General features: G+C 48.5%; 1 protein-coding gene and 15 non-coding genes across 16 annotated transcripts; 11 read left to right on the top strand and 5 right to left on the bottom strand.

Moving 5' to 3' along the window:
* Positions 1-1233: 1233 nt before the first annotated feature.
* On the top strand, positions 1234-1305 carry Trnap-ugg (transfer RNA proline (anticodon UGG)). The gene has a single exon. It is a non-coding gene; the product is annotated as a tRNA-Pro (tRNA).
* A 602-nt stretch (positions 1306-1907) lies between these two features.
* Positions 1908-1980, bottom strand: Trnav-uac (transfer RNA valine (anticodon UAC)). The gene has a single exon. It is a non-coding gene; the product is annotated as a tRNA-Val (tRNA).
* A 235-nt stretch (positions 1981-2215) lies between these two features.
* Positions 2216-2287, top strand: Trnap-cgg (transfer RNA proline (anticodon CGG)). The gene has a single exon. It is a non-coding gene; the product is annotated as a tRNA-Pro (tRNA).
* Positions 2288-4114: 1827 nt separating this feature from the next.
* Trnap-ugg (transfer RNA proline (anticodon UGG)) lies at positions 4115-4186 on the top strand. The gene has a single exon. It is a non-coding gene; the product is annotated as a tRNA-Pro (tRNA).
* A 602-nt stretch (positions 4187-4788) lies between these two features.
* On the bottom strand, positions 4789-4861 carry Trnav-uac (transfer RNA valine (anticodon UAC)). The gene has a single exon. It is a non-coding gene; the product is annotated as a tRNA-Val (tRNA).
* A 235-nt stretch (positions 4862-5096) lies between these two features.
* On the top strand, positions 5097-5168 carry Trnap-cgg (transfer RNA proline (anticodon CGG)). Its single transcript has one exon. It is a non-coding gene; the product is annotated as a tRNA-Pro (tRNA).
* Positions 5169-6996: 1828 nt separating this feature from the next.
* On the top strand, positions 6997-7068 carry Trnap-ugg (transfer RNA proline (anticodon UGG)). The gene has a single exon. It is a non-coding gene; the product is annotated as a tRNA-Pro (tRNA).
* A 602-nt stretch (positions 7069-7670) lies between these two features.
* Trnav-uac (transfer RNA valine (anticodon UAC)) lies at positions 7671-7743 on the bottom strand. Its single transcript has one exon. It is a non-coding gene; the product is annotated as a tRNA-Val (tRNA).
* A 235-nt stretch (positions 7744-7978) lies between these two features.
* On the top strand, positions 7979-8050 carry Trnap-cgg (transfer RNA proline (anticodon CGG)). Its single transcript has one exon. It is a non-coding gene; the product is annotated as a tRNA-Pro (tRNA).
* A 1828-nt stretch (positions 8051-9878) lies between these two features.
* On the top strand, positions 9879-9950 carry Trnap-ugg (transfer RNA proline (anticodon UGG)). The gene has a single exon. It is a non-coding gene; the product is annotated as a tRNA-Pro (tRNA).
* A 602-nt stretch (positions 9951-10552) lies between these two features.
* On the bottom strand, positions 10553-10625 carry Trnav-uac (transfer RNA valine (anticodon UAC)). The gene has a single exon. It is a non-coding gene; the product is annotated as a tRNA-Val (tRNA).
* A 235-nt stretch (positions 10626-10860) lies between these two features.
* Positions 10861-10932, top strand: Trnap-cgg (transfer RNA proline (anticodon CGG)). Its single transcript has one exon. It is a non-coding gene; the product is annotated as a tRNA-Pro (tRNA).
* A 1834-nt stretch (positions 10933-12766) lies between these two features.
* Trnap-ugg (transfer RNA proline (anticodon UGG)) lies at positions 12767-12838 on the top strand. Its single transcript has one exon. It is a non-coding gene; the product is annotated as a tRNA-Pro (tRNA).
* A 602-nt stretch (positions 12839-13440) lies between these two features.
* Trnav-uac (transfer RNA valine (anticodon UAC)) lies at positions 13441-13513 on the bottom strand. The gene has a single exon. It is a non-coding gene; the product is annotated as a tRNA-Val (tRNA).
* Positions 13514-14845: 1332 nt separating this feature from the next.
* On the top strand, positions 14846-15415 carry LOC126235025 (uncharacterized). The gene has a single exon (XM_049943761.1). It carries the CDS (start codon positions 14846-14848, stop codon positions 15413-15415), a length of 570 nt encoding a protein of 189 aa, XP_049799718.1.
* Positions 15416-21218: 5803 nt separating this feature from the next.
* Positions 21219-21290, top strand: Trnap-ugg (transfer RNA proline (anticodon UGG)). Its single transcript has one exon. It is a non-coding gene; the product is annotated as a tRNA-Pro (tRNA).
* The last annotated feature ends 521 nt before the right edge of the window (positions 21291-21811 follow it).

Genomic DNA, 21811 nt, shown 5'->3' with positions numbered 1-21811 from the left:
AGGCACCAGCAGCCCCAGCCCCTCCAGGCCGCCGCCGGCGCCACAGCGCAAGGAGTCGGCGCCCGCCCTGCAATGCCCCCTGTCGTTGCACATTCCACCCGCCCTTTATCCTCTCCATGTCTGACTCACTACCCTAAATGACGCTGTAGTCGACGTGCTTATTACTATCGCTTTTGGAAGAACCAAGGCGCAGTATTCTAGTGACGAACCGGTATTGCAAATTTGGATTAAGTAAAAATTTGTTGTGTGGTCGAGCGACACCCCCGTCTCGCTCTTCCTAGATGATCGCTGCTGCGCGGAGTAACTCCTAGCGCGCCGATGGCTTCAGAGTTGGTCTTCTCGAAGTTTTGCTTTTGCACTGCATTCCGCAATCTTATAGTTACGTGCTTCGGTTTCCCGACGTTCTTGTGTTTAGTGCGTTCGGCTTCTCTTAACCCTTAGCCACCGCTTGCCGAAATTTCCACACCGTCATCTGTTGATCTGCAGAGCTCGATGAAGGTACCGCGGCCGTTCCTGAGCTCGCGAAACGGCCGAATCTGTAGTTGTTTCCAGATCTCTCCCACACAACGGCCTCCCGGAAGCTTGGATTACAGGAGTACGCCACTACTCCCAGCCGCTGAATTACCTTTGAAGCAGAATGACATGAGCTACACGCAGCTCCGATTTTTTTTTTTTTTGGTGTCTGACCTACTTTGAAAGATTTTGTAGTCGATTTACTTACCACTATCGCTGTTGGAAGGAGGAAACCACGTGATAATCACACAGTATTCTAGAGACGATCAGGTAATGAAAATTTAGAATAAGTAAAACAGTATCAAAAGAAGTTGTGTGGTGGAGCGGCACATGCAATTCACGCTTCCTAGATGATCGTTGCTGCATAGAATAATTCTTTTGTCTGTGGCGTCTTCAGTATTCGTCTTCTGGAAGTTTTGCTTGCAATATATTCTTCAATATTTTCATTATGAGTTGGTGCTTGCTTTCCCGATGTTATTTTGTTTAGTGCATTCGCCTTCTCTTAACCCTGAGAAACCACATACGGAAACTGAGGCACTGCCGGCTGTTCATAAGCAGAGTTCGATGAAGTTATTTCGCTTTTTATTCGGTGCCTTTAATATTCTTCTCATCAGTGGTGAGTGCTGCCTGCAGAAAGCGCTTATCTTGCGAATTCACGTGAAAGTTTGTGTTCCCTGGGAGATGCACTACTTGTGATTAGCTTGAGTGGTGCGGGCAGGTGGCTCGTTGGTCTAGGGGTATGATTCCTGCTTTGGGTGCAGGAGGTCCCGGGTTCAAATCCCGGACGAGCCCTGCCATTTTGACCGTGCTGAAGAGTAGGTGGAACTCAGTCCCGGTTGCAGCTCCTCAATGAAGAGTAAGACGCCTGTTATATCACGTGGATATAACAAGAATCCGGCACCAGTAAAGTACGTAGGTGGAATTCGGTAGAAAGGCAGACGGTAATTTTTCTTGCAACGGAAAACAAGGTTGTCTTTGCGGAATATGTGCACCGTGAGTGGAGATTCAGCTTGATTGTGCGACAGTCTACCTTCATCTTACTAGCGACGGCAACAACCAATGGGTGGGACGTAAGACTGAGCGTGGCTAAGAGTTTCTCATTATTAGTTACCTTCACACTTTGACACAGCCGTGACAAGGCGAGTAGCGCGAGCTCAGGATAGCCAGTAGGAAGCGCACCTGAAGTAGCCCTGAAGAACCGGGTTGTAAATTTTGCCAGCCATAATGGAGCTAGGGGCGTTCTCAGTTACCAAATACCGGTGCAATAAGAGAGCAACAGTATTTGACAGTAAAATGACGCCCTATCCATCTAGAATATGACATTGATTGTCTCTGCATACGCATCCGTGAGGTCATCCCGGAAATGAAATCCGATAAGCGGATTAAAATTGTTGTGTTCCCGCCCGGGATCGAACCGGGGACCTTCTGCGTGTAAAGCAGACGTGATAACCGCTACACCACGGAAACGACGGATCGTCTGATGTGCCACCCGGAGACTCGTGGTAGCAACAGTTTTTCTTCTGTGTTAGCAAGGGCATCGGCTACGAGCTCTCTCCGATTCGTGAGGTTCCTATAGTACAAGAAGTCGATGAAAACAATCCAACCGCGACAGCCAGAGAGAACGCTGGGTGAGCTGCAGCCGTACATGGTGAGACCATCCTCGGTGGCGTCATTCACATGCAGTGTGTTTTCGGAACGAACAGGCTCGTTGGTCTAGGGGTATGATTCCTGCTTCGGGTGCAGGAGGTCCCGGGTTCAAATCCCGGACGAGCCCTTGCGTTTTGTACAACGGTGTGCTAACAAACCGCATGGCGGCGGCTGTTTCGCGCATTTCCAGGCCTCCAAGTCAGCGCTAAATCCGACAACCAGTTCTGAAACAGTTTCATTTGAGCCATGTGCACCCTGCTGGTGGAACGTTTGAAGTTGATTTAAATGGTCACAGTAGAGATCGTAGCAAGTGTCTTGCTGAGTGCGACGAAAACGTGTTTCCGCCCGCAATCGAACCGGGGACCTTGTGCGTGTTAGGCAGACGTTATAACCGCTACACCACGGAAACTGCTACGCTCTGCCCTCCACATGTGATACAACTTGTAGGACGATCGCCATTGTGGCGTAAAAATCACAATGCCGGTATTTCGCATTCGTGTGAAACAATCGACAGCACCCTTGACTGCCTGAATGCCATGTCGAATAAGAGCTCAAGAAGTCATCGGAAACGCTCGAGGGAGAGTCCTCAGCAGCATCTGCTGCTCTTTCTTTCCTTACGAGATACCGTCGATTCGCGCAGTCGTTATTGCAAAAGATGTCACCAAAGGCGATCGCTTCGTTAGCGGCACGGCGCCTGGGCTCGGCGGCAGCTCTACATGGAGGCACCAGCAGCCCCAGCCCCTCCAGGCCGCCGCCGGCGCCACAGCGCAAGGAGTCGGCGCCCGCCCTGCAATGCCCCCTGTCGTTGCACATTCCACCCGCCCTTTATCCTCTCCATGTCTGACTCACTACCCTAAATGACGCTGTAGTCGACGTGCTTATTACTATCGCTTTTGGAAGAACCAAGGCGCAGTATTCTAGTGACGAACCGGTATTGCAAATTTGGATTAAGTAAAAATTTGTTGTGTGGTCGAGCGACACCCCCGTCTCGCTCTTCCTAGATGATCGCTGCTGCGCGGAGTAACTCCTAGCGCGCCGATGGCTTCAGAGTTGGTCTTCTCGAAGTTTTGCTTTTGCACTGCATTCCGCAATCTTATAGTTACGTGCTTCGGTTTCCCGACGTTCTTGTGTTTAGTGCGTTCGGCTTCTCTTAACCCTTAGCCACCGCTTGCCGAAATTTCCACACCGTCATCTGTTGATCTGCAGAGCTCGATGAAGGTACCGCGGCCGTTCCTGAGCTCGCGAAACGGCCGAATCTGTAGTTGTTTCCAGATCTCTCCCACACAACGGCCTCCCGGAAGCTTGGATTACAGGAGTACGCCACTACTCCCAGCCGCTGAATTACCTTTGAAGCAGAATGACATGAGCTACACGCAGCTCCGATTTTTTTTTTTTTTTGGTGTCTGACCTACTTTGAAAGATTTTGTAGTCGATTTACTTACCACTATCGCTGTTGGAAGGAGGAAACCACGTGATAATCACACAGTATTCTAGAGACGATCAGGTAATGAAAATTTAGAATAAGTAAAACAGTATCAAAAGAAGTTGTGTGGTGGAGCGGCACATGCAATTCACGCTTCCTAGATGATCGTTGCTGCATAGAATAATTCTTTTGTCTGTGGCGTCTTCAGTATTCGTCTTCTGGAAGTTTTGCTTGCAATATATTCTTCAATATTTTCATTATGAGTTGGTGCTTGCTTTCCCGATGTTATTTTGTTTAGTGCATTCGCCTTCTCTTAACCCTGAGAAACCACATACGGAAACTGAGGCACTGCCGGCTGTTCATAAGCAGAGTTCGATGAAGTTATTTCGCTTTTTATTCGGTGCCTTTAATATTCTTCTCATCAGTGGTGAGTGCTGCCTGCAGAAAGCGCTTATCTTGCGAATTCACGTGAAAGTTTGTGTTCCCTGGGAGATGCACTACTTGTGATTAGCTTGAGTGGTGCGGGCAGGTGGCTCGTTGGTCTAGGGGTATGATTCCTGCTTTGGGTGCAGGAGGTCCCGGGTTCAAATCCCGGACGAGCCCTGCCATTTTGACCGTGCTGAAGAGTAGGTGGAACTCAGTCCCGGTTGCAGCTCCTCAATGAAGAGTAAGACGCCTGTTATATCACGTGGATATAACAAGAATCCGGCACCAGTAAAGTACGTAGGTGGAATTCGGTAGAAAGGCAGACGGTAATTTTTCTTGCAACGGAAAACAAGGTTGTCTTTGCGGAATATGTGCACCGTGAGTGGAGATTCAGCTTGATTGTGCGACAGTCTACCTTCATCTTACTAGCGACGGCAACAACCAATGGGTGGGACGTAAGACTGAGCGTGGCTAAGAGTTTCTCATTATTAGTTACCTTCACACTTTGACACAGCCGTGACAAGGCGAGTAGCGCGAGCTCAGGATAGCCAGTAGGAAGCGCACCTGAAGTAGCCCTGAAGAACCGGGTTGTAAATTTTGCCAGCCATAATGGAGCTAGGGGCGTTCTCAGTTACCAAATACCGGTGCAATAAGAGAGCAACAGTATTTGACAGTAAAATGACGCCCTATCCATCTAGAATATGACATTGATTGTCTCTGCATACGCATCCGTGAGGTCATCCCGGAAATGAAATCCGATAAGCGGATTAAAATTGTTGTGTTCCCGCCCGGGATCGAACCGGGGACCTTCTGCGTGTAAAGCAGACGTGATAACCGCTACACCACGGAAACGACGGATCGTCTGATGTGCCACCCGGAGACTCGTGGTAGCAACAGTTTTTCTTCTGTGTTAGCAAGGGCATCGGCTACGAGCTCTCTCCGATTCGTGAGGTTCCTATAGTACAAGAAGTCGATGAAAACAATCCAACCGCGACAGCCAGAGAGAACGCTGGGTGAGCTGCAGCCGTACATGGTGAGACCATCCTCGGTGGCGTCATTCACATGCAGTGTGTTTTCGGAACGAACAGGCTCGTTGGTCTAGGGGTATGATTCCTGCTTCGGGTGCAGGAGGTCCCGGGTTCAAATCCCGGACGAGCCCTTGCGTTTTGTACAACGGTGTGCTAACAAACCGCATGGCGGCGGCTGTTTCGCGCATTTCCAGGCCTCCAAGTCAGCGCTAAATCCGACAACCAGTTCTGAAACAGTTTCATTTGAGCCATGTGCACCCTGCTGGTGGAACGTTTGAAGTTGATTTAAATGGTCACAGTAGAGATCGTAGCAAGTGTCTTGCTGAGTGCGACGAAAACGTGTTTCCGCCCGCAATCGAACCGGGGACCTTGTGCGTGTTAGGCAGACGTTATAACCGCTACACCACGGAAACTGCTACGCTCTGCCCTCCACATGTGATACAACTTGTAGGACGATCGCCATTGTGGCGTAAAAATCACAATGCCGGTATTTCGCATTCGTGTGAAACAATCGACAGCACCCTTGACTGCCTGAATGCCATGTCGAATAAGAGCTCAAGAAGTCATCGGAAACGCTCGAGGGAGAGTCCTCAGCAGCATCTGCTGCTCTTTCTTTCCTTACGAGATACCGTCGATTCGCGCAGTCGTTATTGCAAAAGATGTCACCAAAGGCGATCGCTTCGTTAGCGGCACGGCGCCTGGGCTCGGCGGCAGCTCTACATGGAGGCACCAGCAGCCCCAGCCCCTCCAGGCCGCCGCCGGCGCCACAGCGCAAGGAGTCGGCGCCCGCCCTGCAATGCCCCCTGTCGTTGCACATTCCACCCGCCCTTTATCCTCTCCATGTCTGACTCACTACCCTAAATGACGCTGTAGTCGACGTGCTTATTACTATCGCTTTTGGAAGAACCAAGGCGCAGTATTCTAGTGACGAACCGGTATTGCAAATTTGGATTAAGTAAAAATTTGTTGTGTGGTCGAGCGACACCCCCGTCTCGCTCTTCCTAGATGATCGCTGCTGCGCGGAGTAACTCCTAGCGCGCCGATGGCTTCAGAGTTGGTCTTCTCGAAGTTTTGCTTTTGCACTGCATTCCGCAATCTTATAGTTACGTGCTTCGGTTTCCCGACGTTCTTGTGTTTAGTGCGTTCGGCTTCTCTTAACCCTTAGCCACCGCTTGCCGAAATTTCCACACCGTCATCTGTTGATCTGCAGAGCTCGATGAAGGTACCGCGGCCGTTCCTGAGCTCGCGAAACGGCCGAATCTGTAGTTGTTTCCAAATCTCTCCCACACAACGGCCTCCCGGAAGCTTGGATTACAGGAGTACGCCACTACTCCCAGCCGCTGAATTACCTTTGAAGCAGAATGACATGAGCTACACGCAGCTCCGATTTTTTTTTTTTTTTTGGTGTCTGACCTACTTTGAAAGATTTTGTAGTCGATTTACTTACCACTATCGCTGTTGGAAGGAGGAAACCACGTGATAATCACACAGTATTCTAGAGACGATCAGGTAATGAAAATTTAGAATAAGTAAAACAGTATCAAAAGAAGTTGTGTGGTGGAGCGGCACATGCAATTCACGCTTCCTAGATGATCGTTGCTGCATAGAATAATTCTTTTGTCTGTGGCGTCTTCAGTATTCGTCTTCTGGAAGTTTTGCTTGCAATATATTCTTCAATATTTTCATTATGAGTTGGTGCTTGCTTTCCCGATGTTATTTTGTTTAGTGCATTCGCCTTCTCTTAACCCTGAGAAACCACATACGGAAACTGAGGCACTGCCGGCTGTTCATAAGCAGAGTTCGATGAAGTTATTTCGCTTTTTATTCGGTGCCTTTAATATTCTTCTCATCAGTGGTGAGTGCTGCCTGCAGAAAGCGCTTATCTTGCGAATTCACGTGAAAGTTTGTGTTCCCTGGGAGATGCACTACTTGTGATTAGCTTGAGTGGTGCGGGCAGGTGGCTCGTTGGTCTAGGGGTATGATTCCTGCTTTGGGTGCAGGAGGTCCCGGGTTCAAATCCCGGACGAGCCCTGCCATTTTGACCGTGCTGAAGAGTAGGTGGAACTCAGTCCCGGTTGCAGCTCCTCAATGAAGAGTAAGACGCCTGTTATATCACGTGGATATAACAAGAATCCGGCACCAGTAAAGTACGTAGGTGGAATTCGGTAGAAAGGCAGACGGTAATTTTTCTTGCAACGGAAAACAAGGTTGTCTTTGCGGAATATGTGCACCGTGAGTGGAGATTCAGCTTGATTGTGCGACAGTCTACCTTCATCTTACTAGCGACGGCAACAACCAATGGGTGGGACGTAAGACTGAGCGTGGCTAAGAGTTTCTCATTATTAGTTACCTTCACACTTTGACACAGCCGTGACAAGGCGAGTAGCGCGAGCTCAGGATAGCCAGTAGGAAGCGCACCTGAAGTAGCCCTGAAGAACCGGGTTGTAAATTTTGCCAGCCATAATGGAGCTAGGGGCGTTCTCAGTTACCAAATACCGGTGCAATAAGAGAGCAACAGTATTTGACAGTAAAATGACGCCCTATCCATCTAGAATATGACATTGATTGTCTCTGCATACGCATCCGTGAGGTCATCCCGGAAATGAAATCCGATAAGCGGATTAAAATTGTTGTGTTCCCGCCCGGGATCGAACCGGGGACCTTCTGCGTGTAAAGCAGACGTGATAACCGCTACACCACGGAAACGACGGATCGTCTGATGTGCCACCCGGAGACTCGTGGTAGCAACAGTTTTTCTTCTGTGTTAGCAAGGGCATCGGCTACGAGCTCTCTCCGATTCGTGAGGTTCCTATAGTACAAGAAGTCGATGAAAACAATCCAACCGCGACAGCCAGAGAGAACGCTGGGTGAGCTGCAGCCGTACATGGTGAGACCATCCTCGGTGGCGTCATTCACATGCAGTGTGTTTTCGGAACGAACAGGCTCGTTGGTCTAGGGGTATGATTCCTGCTTCGGGTGCAGGAGGTCCCGGGTTCAAATCCCGGACGAGCCCTTGCGTTTTGTACAACGGTGTGCTAACAAACCGCATGGCGGCGGCTGTTTCGCGCATTTCCAGGCCTCCAAGTCAGCGCTAAATCCGACAACCAGTTCTGAAACAGTTTCATTTGAGCCATGTGCACCCTGCTGGTGGAACGTTTGAAGTTGATTTAAATGGTCACAGTAGAGATCGTAGCAAGTGTCTTGCTGAGTGCGACGAAAACGTGTTTCCGCCCGCAATCGAACCGGGGACCTTGTGCGTGTTAGGCAGACGTTATAACCGCTACACCACGGAAACTGCTACGCTCTGCCCTCCACATGTGATACAACTTGTAGGACGATCGCCATTGTGGCGTAAAAATCACAATGCCGGTATTTCGCATTCGTGTGAAACAATCGACAGCACCCTTGACTGCCTGAATGCCATGTCGAATAAGAGCTCAAGAAGTCATCGGAAACGCTCGAGGGAGAGTCCTCAGCAGCATCTGCTGCTCTTTCTTTCCTTACGAGATACCGTCGATTCGCGCAGTCGTTATTGCAAAAGATGTCACCAAAGGCGATCGCTTCGTTAGCGGCACGGCGCCTGGGCTCGGCGGCAGCTCTACATGGAGGCACCAGCAGCCCCAGCCCCTCCAGGCCGCCGCCGGCGCCACAGCGCAAGGAGTCGGCGCCCGCCCTGCAATGCCCCCTGTCGTTGCACATTCCACCCGCCCTTTATCCTCTCCATGTCTGACTCACTACCCTAAATGACGCTGTAGTCGACGTGCTTATTACTATCGCTTTTGGAAGAACCAAGGCGCAGTATTCTAGTGACGAACCGGTATTGCAAATTTGGATTAAGTAAAAATTTGTTGTGTGGTCGAGCGACACCCCCGTCTCGCTCTTCCTAGATGATCGCTGCTGCGCGGAGTAACTCCTAGCGCGCCGATGGCTTCAGAGTTGGTCTTCTCGAAGTTTTGCTTTTGCACTGCATTCCGCAATCTTATAGTTACGTGCTTCGGTTTCCCGACGTTCTTGTGTTTAGTGCGTTCGGCTTCTCTTAACCCTTAGCCACCGCTTGCCGAAATTTCCACACCGTCATCTGTTGATCTGCAGAGCTCGATGAAGGTACCGCGGCCGTTCCTGAGCTCGCGAAACGGCCGAATCTGTAGTTGTTTCCAGATCTCTCCCACACAACGGCCTCCCGGAAGCTTGGATTACAGGAGTACGCCACTACTCCCAGCCGCTGAATTACCTTTGAAGCAGAATGACATGAGCTACACGCAGCTCCGATTTTTTTTTTTTTTTTGGTGTCTGACCTACTTTGAAAGATTTTGTAGTCGATTTACTTACCACTATCGCTGTTGGAAGGAGGAAACCACGTGATAATCACACAGTATTCTAGAGACGATCAGGTAATGAAAATTTAGAATAAGTAAAACAGTATCAAAAGAAGTTGTGTGGTGGAGCGGCACATGCAATTCACGCTTCCTAGATGATCGTTGCTGCATAGAATAATTCTTTTGTCTGTGGCGTCTTCAGTATTCGTCTTCTGGAAGTTTTGCTTGCAATATATTCTTCAATATTTTCATTATGAGTTGGTGCTTGCTTTCCCGATGTTATTTTGTTTAGTGCATTCGCCTTCTCTTAACCCTGAGAAACCACATACGGAAACTGAGGCACTGCCGGCTGTTCATAAGCAGAGTTCGATGAAGTTATTTCGCTTTTTATTCGGTGCCTTTAATATTCTTCTCATCAGTGGTGAGTGCTGCCTGCAGAAAGCGCTTATCTTGCGAATTCACGTGAAAGTTTGTGTTCCCTGGGAGATGCACTACTTGTGATTAGCTTGAGTGGTGCGGGCAGGTGGCTCGTTGGTCTAGGGGTATGATTCCTGCTTTGGGTGCAGGAGGTCCCGGGTTCAAATCCCGGACGAGCCCTGCCATTTTGACCGTGCTGAAGAGTAGGTGGAACTCAGTCCCGGTTGCAGCTCCTCAATGAAGAGTAAGACGCCTGTTATATCACGTGGATATAACAAGAATCCGGCACCAGTAAAGTACGTAGGTGGAATTCGGTAGAAAGGCAGACGGTAATTTTTCTTGCAACGGAAAACAAGGTTGTCTTTGCGGAATATGTGCACCGTGAGTGGAGATTCAGCTTGATTGTGCGACAGTCTACCTTCATCTTACTAGCGACGGCAACAACCAATGGGTGGGACGTAAGACTGAGCGTGGCTAAGAGTTTCTCATTATTAGTTACCTTCACACTTTGACACAGCCGTGACAAGGCGAGTAGCGCGAGCTCAGGATAGCCAGTAGGAAGCGCACCTGAAGTAGCCCTGAAGAACCGGGTTGTAAATTTTGCCAGCCATAATGGAGCTAGGGGCGTTCTCAGTTACCAAATACCGGTGCAATAAGAGAGCAACAGTATTTGACAGTAAAATGACGCCCTATCCATCTAGAATATGACATTGATTGTCTCTGCATACGCATCCGTGAGGTCATCCCGGAAATGAAATCCGATAAGCGGATTAAAATTGTTGTGTTCCCGCCCGGGATCGAACCGGGGACCTTCTGCGTGTAAAGCAGACGTGATAACCGCTACACCACGGAAACGACGGATCGTCTGATGTGCCACCCGGAGACTCGTGGTAGCAACAGTTTTTCTTCTGTGTTAGCAAGGGCATCGGCTACGAGCTCTCTCCGATTCGTGAGGTTCCTATAGTACAAGAAGTCGATGAAAACAATCCAACCGCGACAGCCAGAGAGAACGCTGGGTGAGCTGCAGCCGTACATGGTGAGACCATCCTCGGTGGCGTCATTCACATGCAGTGTGTTTTCGGAACGAACAGGCTCGTTGGTCTAGGGGTATGATTCCTGCTTCGGGTGCAGGAGGTCCCGGGTTCAAATCCCGGACGAGCCCTTGCGTTTTGTACAACGGTGTGCTAACAAACCGCATGGCGGCGGCTGTTTCGCGCATTTCCAGGCCTCCAAGTCAGCGCTAAATCCGACAACCAGTTCTGAAACAGTTTCATTTGAGCCATGTGCACCCTGCTGGTGGAACGTTTGAAGTTGATTTAAATGGTCACAGTAGAGATCGTAGCAAGTGTCTTGCTGAGTGCGACGAAAACGTGTTTCCGCCCGCAATCGAACCGGGGACCTTGTGCGTGTTAGGCAGACGTTATAACCGCTACACCACGGAAACTGCTACGCTCTGCCCTCCACATGTGATACAACTTGTAGGACGATCGCCATTGTGGCGTAAAAATCACAATGCCGGTATTTCGCATTCGTGTGAAACAATCGACAGCACCCTTGACTGCCTGAATGCCATGTCGAATAAGAGCTCAAGAAGTCATCGGAAACGCTCGAGGGAGAGTCCTCAGCAGCATCTGCTGCTCTTTCTTTCCTTACGAGATACCGTCGATTCGCGCAGTCGTTATTGCAAAAGATGTCACCAAAGGCGATCGCTTCGTTAGCGGCACGGCACGGCGCCTGGGCTCGGCGGCAGCTCTACATGGAGGCACCAGCAGCCCCAGCCCCTCCAGGCCGCCGCCGGCGCCACAGCGCAAGGAGTCGGCGCCCGCCCTGCAATGCCCCCTGTCGTTGCACATTCCACCCGCCCTTTATCCTCTCCATGTCTGACTCACTACCCTAAATGACGCTGTAGTCGACGTGCTTATTACTATCGCTTTTGGAAGAACCAAGGCGCAGTATTCTAGTGACGAACCGGTATTGCAAATTTGGATTAAGTAAAAATTTGTTGTGTGGTCGAGCGACACCCCCGTCTCGCTCTTCCTAGATGATCGCTGCTGCGCGGAGTAACTCCTAGCGCGCCGATGGCTTCAGAGTTGGTCTTCTCGAAGTTTTGCTTTTGCACTGCATTCCGCAATCTTATAGTTACGTGCTTCGGTTTCCCGACGTTCTTGTGTTTAGTGCGTTCGGCTTCTCTTAACCCTTAGCCACCGCTTGCCGAAATTTCCACACCGTCATCTGTTGATCTGCAGAGCTCGATGAAGGTACCGCGGCCGTTCCTGAGCTCGCGAAACGGCCGAATCTGTAGTTGTTTCCAGATCTCTCCCACACAACGGCCTCTCGGAAGCTTGGATTACAGGAGTACGCCACTACTCCCAGCCGCTGAATTACCTTTGAAGCAGAATGACATGAGCTACACGCAGCTCCGATTTTTTTTTTTTTTTTTTGTGTCTGACCTACTTTGAAAGATTTTGTAGTCGATTTACTTACCACTATCGCTGTTGGAAGGAGGAAACCACGTGATAATCACACAGTATTCTAGAGACGATCAGGTAATGAAAATTTAGAATAAGTAAAACAGTATCAAAAGAAGTTGTGTGGTGGAGCGGCACATGCAATTCACGCTTCCTAGATGATCGTTGCTGCATAGAATAATTCTTTTGTCTGTGGCGTCTTCAGTATTCGTCTTCTGGAAGTTTTGCTTGCAATATATTCTTCAATATTTTCATTATGAGTTGGTGCTTGCTTTCCCGATGTTATTTTGTTTAGTGCATTCGCCTTCTCTTAACCCTGAGAAACCACATACGGAAACTGAGGCACTGCCGGCTGTTCATAAGCAGAGTTCGATGAAGTTATTTCGCTTTTTATTCGGTGCCTTTAATATTCTTCTCATCAGTGGTGAGTGCTGCCTGCAGAAAGCGCTTATCTTGCGAATTCACGTGAAAGTTTGTGTTCCCTGGGAGATGCACTACTTGTGATTAGCTTGAGTGGTGCGGGCAGGTGGCTCGTTGGTCTAGGGGTATGATTCCTGCTTTGGGTGCAGGAGGTCCCGGGTTCAAATCCCGGACGAGCCCTGCCATTTTGACCGTGCTGAAGAGTAGGTGGAACTCAGTCCCGGTTGCAGCTCCTCAATGAAGAGTAAGACGCCTGTTATATCACGTGGATATAACAAGAATCCGGCACCAGTAAAGTACGTAGGTGGAATTCGGTAGAAAGGCAGACGGTAATTTTTCTTGCAACGGAAAACAAGGTTGTCTTTGCGGAATATGTGCACCGTGAGTGGAGATTCAGCTTGATTGTGCGACAGTCTACCTTCATCTTACTAGCGACGGCAACAACCAATGGGTGGGACGTAAGACTGAGCGTGGCTAAGAGTTTCTCATTATTAGTTACCTTCACACTTCGACACAGCCGTGACAAGGCGAGTAGCGCGAGCTCAGGATAGCCAGTAGGAAGCGCACCTGAAGTAGCCCTGAAGAACCGGGTTGTAAATTTTGCCAGCCATAATGGAGCTAGGGGCGTTCTCAGTTACCAAATACCGGTGCAATAAGAGAGCAACAGTATTTGACAGTAAAATGACGCCCTATCCATCTAGAATATGACATTGATTGTCTCTGCATACGCATCCGTGAGGTCATCCCGGAAATGAAATCCGATAAGCGGATTAAAATTGTTGTGTTCCCGCCCGGGATCGAACCGGGGACCTTCTGCGTGTAAAGCAGACGTGATAACCGCTACACCACGGAAACGACGGATCGTCTGATGTGCCACCCGGAGACTCGTGGTAGCAACAGTTTTTCTTCTGTGTTAGCAAGGGCATCGGCTACGAGCTCTCTCCGATTCGTGAGGTTCCTATAGTACAAGAAGTCGATGAAAACAATCCAACCGCGACAGCCAGAGAGAACGCTGGGTGAGCTGCAGCCGTACATGGTGAGACCATCATCGGTGGCGTCATTCACATGCAGTGTGTTTTCGGAACGAACAGGCTCGTTGGTCTAGGGGCAGTTCCGCTTGAGACGCGACAGCGATCGGACGTGCTGTGTATTCGATCCGCCGTTTCCCTCGGGTTGTGACTATTTACTTTCTGTGTGTGACGTTTCTTTGTCTTCTTTTCTTCGTTGTTTCGTCGCCTTAACGTTTGTTTTGTGTCTTGTGTTGTATAGCGGCTTTTGCCGCATTAGTTAAGTGTTATGGCTTCCCGGTTGTTTCCGCGGAAGTGTACTCTCAGTTTTCAGTTTAACAAGGCCACCAGGAATGTGCAACCAACTTCGTTGGAAATTCACGAATGGATTGTGGATACTATTGGCATTACATCGGACCAGGTACATACGGCTTATTTTGATACAGAACTTTACTGCTTTTTTGTGAAGTTGTTGAACCCGGTTTTGCTAGATAGGATATTACTTAAACATGGTGACCAAGTGTCGTTCCGTCATAGAGATGGTTCTGTTAGCAGTGTTACTGTTTCAAATGCTGAAATTACGTATACCACAGTTCGGGTTTATAATTTACCCCCTGAAGTTGAAAACAGTTATCTCAAGGACGCTTTGCTTGGTTATGGTACTGTTCGGTCAATTCGAAATGAACGTTGGTCTGCACAACATAAGCTGCAATGTTATAATGGTGTCAGATCGGTTGAAATGCATATTAAGTCGAATATACCGTCCCATCTGGTTGTATGTGGTTATCGTGTTCATCTTACTTATGAGGGGCAAGTTGGTACGTGTTTTCTATGTAATGAGAATGGTCATGTTCGTGCTAATTGCCCTAAGCGGGTGTTTGTGCTTCAAAATGGGCTAGCACAACGCCGCAAATTAACGGTTGCCGATCTTGTGCCAGCAGCTTCCTCCACTGTTTCTTGTCCGCCTCCTGCAGTAGATTCTTCACAACGGGTGACACCCTCCTCTGATGCAGGTTTTCCCCCGTTACCCACTCGCCCAGATGTATCGGCTGCTCCTACACCGATCCCGTCTGTTTCCAATAACAAACGCCGTCGTGCTAGTGATACCGGTAGCACTGATGATGACGCTGCTGTTTCGCAGCCGGTTTGCGAACCTGGCGAGAGAATTCCGGAATCTCCCATGCCTGTTTCGGATTCTGTTCCCGCTGTGTCTCCTGCTTTGCCTGATGACGTCAAACTTGCTGCCACACCGTCGGCGCACGAGCCCCAACATTCGGTCGCGGTGGTGTTGACATCCCCCCCGACACAGGCATCACAACATGTTGACGACACTTCGGTGCAGCCAGCTGTTTGTCGGAAAGTCGCTCCTAGTACTGCGCGCTCCGCTTCAGCGGATTCCAATCCTATCTCTCCACCTCCTACACTTCCAATCCCTACACCTTCTGATGCCGGTGCCGATGTTCCTGATGCAGTTTTCCCCTTGCTGGCTCCTTCTTCTGATTCCTCTTGCCCTGCTAATCCTTCGGATGCCTTGGTTGACGTGCCTGATCTCGAACCCCCCACTCCACCTGCTCTTGAAACTGGTGTGCATCAGATACGCCGTCGGGTGAAAGTGCCCCCCAATCTTCACGCGGTGCGGAAAAAACACAAGCATGCAAAGGATGACTCTGATTCCGTTGATTCCGGGCAATCACCCTCTGCCATGTCTGATGTTGATGATATGGATGTAGTTGCTTCTAATGTGGTGTAATTAGGGTTCGTTTTCTCTTTTTTGGTTGATGTTGCAGGCGTACACGTTTATTACCTTAAATATAAATAGCATTCAATCTGCTCTGAAGTTAGCGTCTCTGCAGCAGTTTATTTATGACTCTGCAGCTGATGTTGTTTTCCTGCAGGAAGTCTCCGTTGCACACCTGTTTGTTCCTGGCTTTCGCACTATTATAAATTTTGCGCCTGAGTTTTCCACAGGTACTGCCTTACTAATTCGTGACGGTATCCCCGTTACCGAAATTGAGCTCTTAGACTCGGGAAGGGGTATTGGTTGTCGGTTATTTGACACAACCTTGGTTAATATTTACGCCCCCTCTGGTTCCAGCAAACGGCAGGAAAGGTCTCGTTTTTATAAAGAGGATTTGATTTATCTTTTACGCAAAAATCCTGCGACTTTGATATTGGGGGGTGATTTTAATTGTGTATTACAAGCTAAGGACCAATCCCCTCATTTTAATTATTGTTTCGAGCTACATTCTCTTGTACGTCAACTACGACTACGCGATGCGTGGGAGGTTAAACACCCCACTTTAGTTAAATTTACATTTTTTACTGCCACCTCTAGTAGTCGCCTTGACCGATTGTATATTTCTGATCCCCTTAGTGCTTCCGTTTTAAATGTAGATGTTATTCCAGCCAGTTTTACGGATCATTGTGCCCTTGCGGTTATAATTAATTTGGAGCGTCAGCCTCTTAAACTTTATCGGCCGCTGTGGAAATTAAATGTCTCCTTGCTCGATGACCCTGACATCGAACCTCTAATACAGACGGCTTGGGACATCTGTTTACGTTCTCTGCGATACTATCCGTCAAAGCTTCACTGGTGGATCCACTGTGCGAAGCCAAAGCTACGTCGCACTTTAATGTCCTACAGTTATCAAAGAGCGCGAGATTTGAAACTGACTTTCGAGTATTATTATTCGGTGCTTCGCGAACTTTATGATCCTTCTAGAATGACATGTGCCCACCTTTCTGAGATTCGGAAAATTAAAGCCAAGCTCCTTAGTCTTAAACGACTGCAGATGGAAGGATTGAAGCTTAAATCTAAACCACCGTCCATCTTAGCACATGAAATGACTTCTATGTACCATCTGTTTCGTCACCAAAAGAACCGTCGACGTGTATTGATTGACGGTCTTATGGCGGCTGATGGTCGCCGGCTTACCTTACAGAATCAAATAACCCATGAACTTACCTGCTACTATGAGACCTTATATGCTGTGGCTGATTCTGATGCGGTTGATAAAGACGAGATTTTAACTGCTATCCCATCAGTTTTAACAGAGGACCATAATACGGAATTTTTAGCTTCTTTTACTGCAGACGAAATTTCAGCTTTTATTGCTTGTTCCCCATCTCACAAATCTCCTGGTCCGGATGGCCTTCCTAAGGAGTTTTTTGTTCGCTTTTGGACTATTATAGGGCCTGTTTTTACGGATATAGTAAATGAAATTTTGAATGGTGGCTCAATTCCAGCCGATTTCAAGAGAGGTACGGTAGTCCTGATACCGAAAGCTGCTGGTTTGAAGACAGCTAGTGACTTTCGTCCTTTAACCCTTTTAAATTTTGATTATAAGACGGCTGCTAGGGCTGTTAATGCACGTCTATCCCTCTTGCTTACACCTGTGATAACTCCTTGTCAAAGCTGCTTTCCGGGGCGCTCCATCTTGACGCCTCTGGCGGGGTATCGTGATATTGTGTCGATTGTCGCTGTCACCAATATTTCCTGTGCGCTTTTATTTGTTGATTTTAGTAAGGCTTTTGATCGTGTGTCCCATTCGTTTTTAGAGCTTCTGCTGCGCCGACTCGGTTTTAATGAAAAGGCGCTGCTGGTACTTAAGAATATGACGACTGGCATTTCTGCTAAGATTGACATTAATGGCCAGCTGACGAAGGTCATTGATATTAAACGTGGCGTCCCGCAAGGTAGCCCTTTATCCATGACCCTTTATGCTCTCTCCCTTCAACCACTCCTCACACGTCTCAACTCGACACTTCGTGGTCTTACGATCTCTGGGGTTACCCAGACGGCAACAGCTTATGCTGATGATTTGGTTGTTTTGCTTCGTTCCGCCGCAGAAGTGCCGCTGTTGAAGATGGAACTAGATAAATTTTCTGCAGCCTCAGGTTCTCGTATTAACCCCCGTAAAAGCAAACTCCTGAATTTGCGGGGCTTTGAACGTGTGGTTATTCCGTGGGTTATGGCTGTTGAACACCATACACATTTAGGTATCTATCTTGAACGGTGTCCTCTTCGTATGGCTGCAAAAAATTGGCAAGTGGCCATTTCCAAGCTTCAAGGTGTTTTATTCGAACACTCATGGCGTTCGATACCGCTACTGCAAAAAAAGCGTGTATTAGACACTTATGTTTTATGTAAAGTATATTACGTTGCTCAGTTGTTTCCGCTTCCCCGAATGCAGGGTGCAAAAATGGTCCAGCTTATTAACAGATATATTTGGCGGGGGCACATTTTTAAATTACGTTGTGATGTTTTTACGAAGCCGCGTCTTGAGGGCGGCTTGTCGTTCACCGATGTCCGTGTCAAGGCTGCTGCCCTTTATGTTAAGCGAACCCTCCATCTTTTATTTTCTGAGTCCCCGACTGTTACTTCGCGATTACTCCATGTCGTTCGTCCTGCGAGCTTGTCACCGCCTATTAACGTAGGGTCTCTAAATGCGAAGCTACGACATGTTCGGGACTTCTACATTGAGATTAGTTACCTGGATCTCCACTTACAACGTCGTCCTGTTTTTACTACGCGAACACTGCTTGCCAAATGGCACAGGTCTTTTTCTTCCAACCCGATTGTTTTGCAGTATCCCCGTTTTAATTGGCGTAACATATGGATGAATATTAGCTTACCCGTTCATTCAGCAACTGTTGCCTCCCTATGGTATAAGGTGGTTAATCAGCTGATTCCTACGAACGAACGACTTCATCGTATAGGTTTATGTGTCTCTCCGCTTTGTCAAACGTGTGGTTGTGTTGATACGCTCCCACACCGATTTACCTGCGCTGACCGTCTTCGCATGTGGTACTGGCTGCGCCGACAATTGGCGTTGCTCACCAGGAGTTCGGAATCGGCATTTACAACTGATATCCTCTGCTGGCCTGACACGGTTTTTTATCCCCGGACAAAGAACAACACCATTATGTGGCTTCTTGGCCGTTACATTTTTGCAGTGGTTGATGGTGATGGTATTTCCGATTTTATTTCGTTTATTGGTTACATGCTTCATGAGTACTGGACGCAAAAATCTTTCCCACATCTTAAGAGGGACTTTGCGAATATGCTTAGTATTGTTTTCGAAAAGCAGGGGATTGGTTAAGTTTCCACTTCTATTGATCATTCCTGCGCCAGATGCATTAATGGCACCGGTATAGGGACATACTGATCTCACTTCATGATACGGAAGACATTCTCGCTAGTTCTTAGTTCTTTTGCCTTCCTGCCAAGCTTTTACCTGTTTGGATAGACGACGCATCATACCCCCGTGTCCACATATAAGTATCATAAGACTCTGAACCAAGGACAATTACTACGTCTTGGTGCGAGTGTGCTTCAGTGCAGGGAGGAGGAGACGTCATGGCCAGGCCTCGGGATTCGACCCCTGCCCAACACGCCTCCACCGAGCTGCCCTGGGTCATAACTATGGTATGGAAAAATAAACAACAAAAAAGTGGTTAGGATCCCTGGCTTTCACGCCAAACAAGTGGTCGAGCAGTCAAAAAAAGTGGTTAAAAAAGAAAAAAAGTAAAAAAAATGGATAAGGCGTCAAAAAAAAAAAAAATGGATAAGGCGTCGGACTTCGGATCCGAAGATTGCAGGTTCGAATCCTGTCACGGTCGTAACAATTACCAAAAAAAAAAAAAAAAAAAAAAAAAAAAAGGGGTATGATTCCTGCTTCGGGTGCAGGAGGTCCCGGGTTCAAATCCCGGACGAGCCCTTGCGTTTTGTACAACGGTGTGCTAACAAACCGCATGGCGGCGGCTGTTTCGCGCATTTCCAGGCCTCCAAGTCAGCGCTAAATCCGACAACCAGTTCTGAAACAGTTTCATTTGAGCCATGTGCACCCTGCTGGTGGAACGTTTGAAGTTGATTTAAATGGTCACAGTAGAGATCGTAGCAAGTGTCTTGCTGAGTGCGACGAAAACGTGTTTCCGCCCGCAATCGATCCGGGGACCTTGTGCGTGTTAGGCAGACGTTATAACCGCTACACCACGGAAACTGCTACGCTCTGCCCTCCACATGTGATACAACTTGTAGGACGATCGCCATTGTGGCGTAAAAATCACAATGCCGGTATTTCGCATTCGTGTGAAACAATCGACAGCACCCTTGACTGCCTGAATGCCATGTCGAATAAGAGCTCAAGAAGTCATCGGAAACGCTCGAGGGAGAGTCCTCAGCAGCATCTGCTGCTCTTTCTTTCCTTACGAGATACCGTCGATTCGCGCAGTCGTTATTGCAAAAGATGTCACCAAAGGCGATCGCTTCGTTAGCGGCACGGCACGGCGCCTGGGCTCGGCGGCAGCTCTACATGGAGGCACCAGCAGCCCCAGCCCCTCCAGGCCGCCGCCGGCGCCACAGCGCAAGGAGTCGGCGCCCGCCCTGCAATGCCCCCTGTCGTTGCACATTCCACCCGCCCTTTATCCTCTCCATGTCTGACTCACTACCCTAAATGACGCTGTAGTCGACGTGCTTATTACTATCGCTTTTGGAAGAACCAAGGCGCAGTATTCTAGTGACGAACCGGTATTGCAAATTTGGATTAAGTAAAAATTTGTTGTGTGGTCGAGCGACACCCCCGTCTCGCTCTTCCTAGATGATCGCTGCTGCGCGGAGTAACTCCTAGCGCGCCGATGGCTTCAGAGTTGGTCTTCTCGAAGTTTTGCTTTTGCACTGCATTCCGCAATCTTATAGTTACGTGCTTCGGTTTCCCGACGTTCTTGTGTTTAGTGCGTTCGGCTTCTCTTAACCCTTAGCCACCGCTTGCCGAAATTTCCACACCGTCATCTGTTGATCTGCAGAGCTCGATGAAGGTACCGCGGCCGTTCCTGAGCTCGCGAAACGGCCGAATCTGTAGTTGTTTCCAGATCTCTCCCACACAACGGCCTCTCGGAAGCTTGGATTACAGGAGTACGCCACTACTCCCAGCCGCTGAATTACCTTTGAAGCAGAATGACATGAGCTACACGCAGCTCCGATTTTTTTTTTTTTTTTTGTGTCTGACCTACTTTGAAAGATTTTGTAGTCGATTTACTTACCACTATCGCTGTTGGAAGGAGGAAACCACGTGATAATCACACAGTATTCTAGAGACGATCAGGTAATGAAAATTTAGAATAAGTAAAACAGTATCAAAAGAAGTTGTGTGGTGGAGCGGCACATGCAATTCACGCTTCCTAGATGATCGTTGCTGCATAGAATAATTCTTTTGTCTGTGGCGTCTTCAGTATTCGTCTTCTGGAAGTTTTGCTTGCAATATATTCTTCAATATTTTCATTATGAGTTGGTGCTTGCTTTCCCGATGTTATTTTGTTTAGTGCATTCGCCTTCTCTTAACCCTGAGAAACCACATACGGAAACTGAGGCACTGCCGGCTGTTCATAAGCAGAGTTCGATGAAGTTATTTCGCTTTTTATTCGGTGCCTTTAATATTCTTCTCATCAGTGGTGAGTGCTGCCTGCAGAAAGCGCTTATCTTGCGAATTCACGTGAAAGTTTGTGTTCCCTGGGAGATGCACTACTTGTGATTAGCTTGAGTGGTGCGGGCAGGTGGCTCGTTGGTCTAGGGGTATGATTCCTGCTTTGGGTGCAGGAGGTCCCGGGTTCAAATCCCGGACGAGCCCTGCCATTTTGACCGTGCTGAAGAGTAGGTGGAACTCAGTCCCGGTTGCAGCTCCTCAATGAAGAGTAAGACGCCTGTTATATCACGTGGATATAACAAGAATCCGGCACCAGTAAAGTACGTAGGTGGAATTCGGTAGAAAGGCAGACGGTAATTTTTCTTGCAACGGAAAACAAGGTTGTCTTTGCGGAATATGTGCACCGTGAGTGGAGATTCAGCTTGATTGTGCGACAGTCTACCTTCATCTTACTAGCGACGGCAACAACCAATGGGTGGGACGTAAGACTGAGCGTGGCTAAGAGTTTCTCATTATTAGTTACCTTCACACTTCGACACAGCCGTGACAAGGCGAGTAGCGCGAGCTCAGGATAGCCAGTAGGAAGCGCACCTGAAGTAGCCCTGAAGAACCGGGTTGTAAATTTTGCCAGCCATAATGGAGCTAGGGGCGTTCTCAGTTACCAAATACCGGTGCAATAAGAGAGCAACAGTATTTGACAGTAAAATGACGCCCTATCCATCTAG

This window comes from Schistocerca nitens, chromosome 2 (assembly GCF_023898315.1).
Source record: "Schistocerca nitens isolate TAMUIC-IGC-003100 chromosome 2, iqSchNite1.1, whole genome shotgun sequence".
Taxonomy (NCBI): Eukaryota; Metazoa; Arthropoda; class Insecta; order Orthoptera; family Acrididae; genus Schistocerca; species Schistocerca nitens.
Note: the sequence above shows the minus strand (reverse complement) of the source record. Positions and strands in the feature narration are given on the sequence as shown.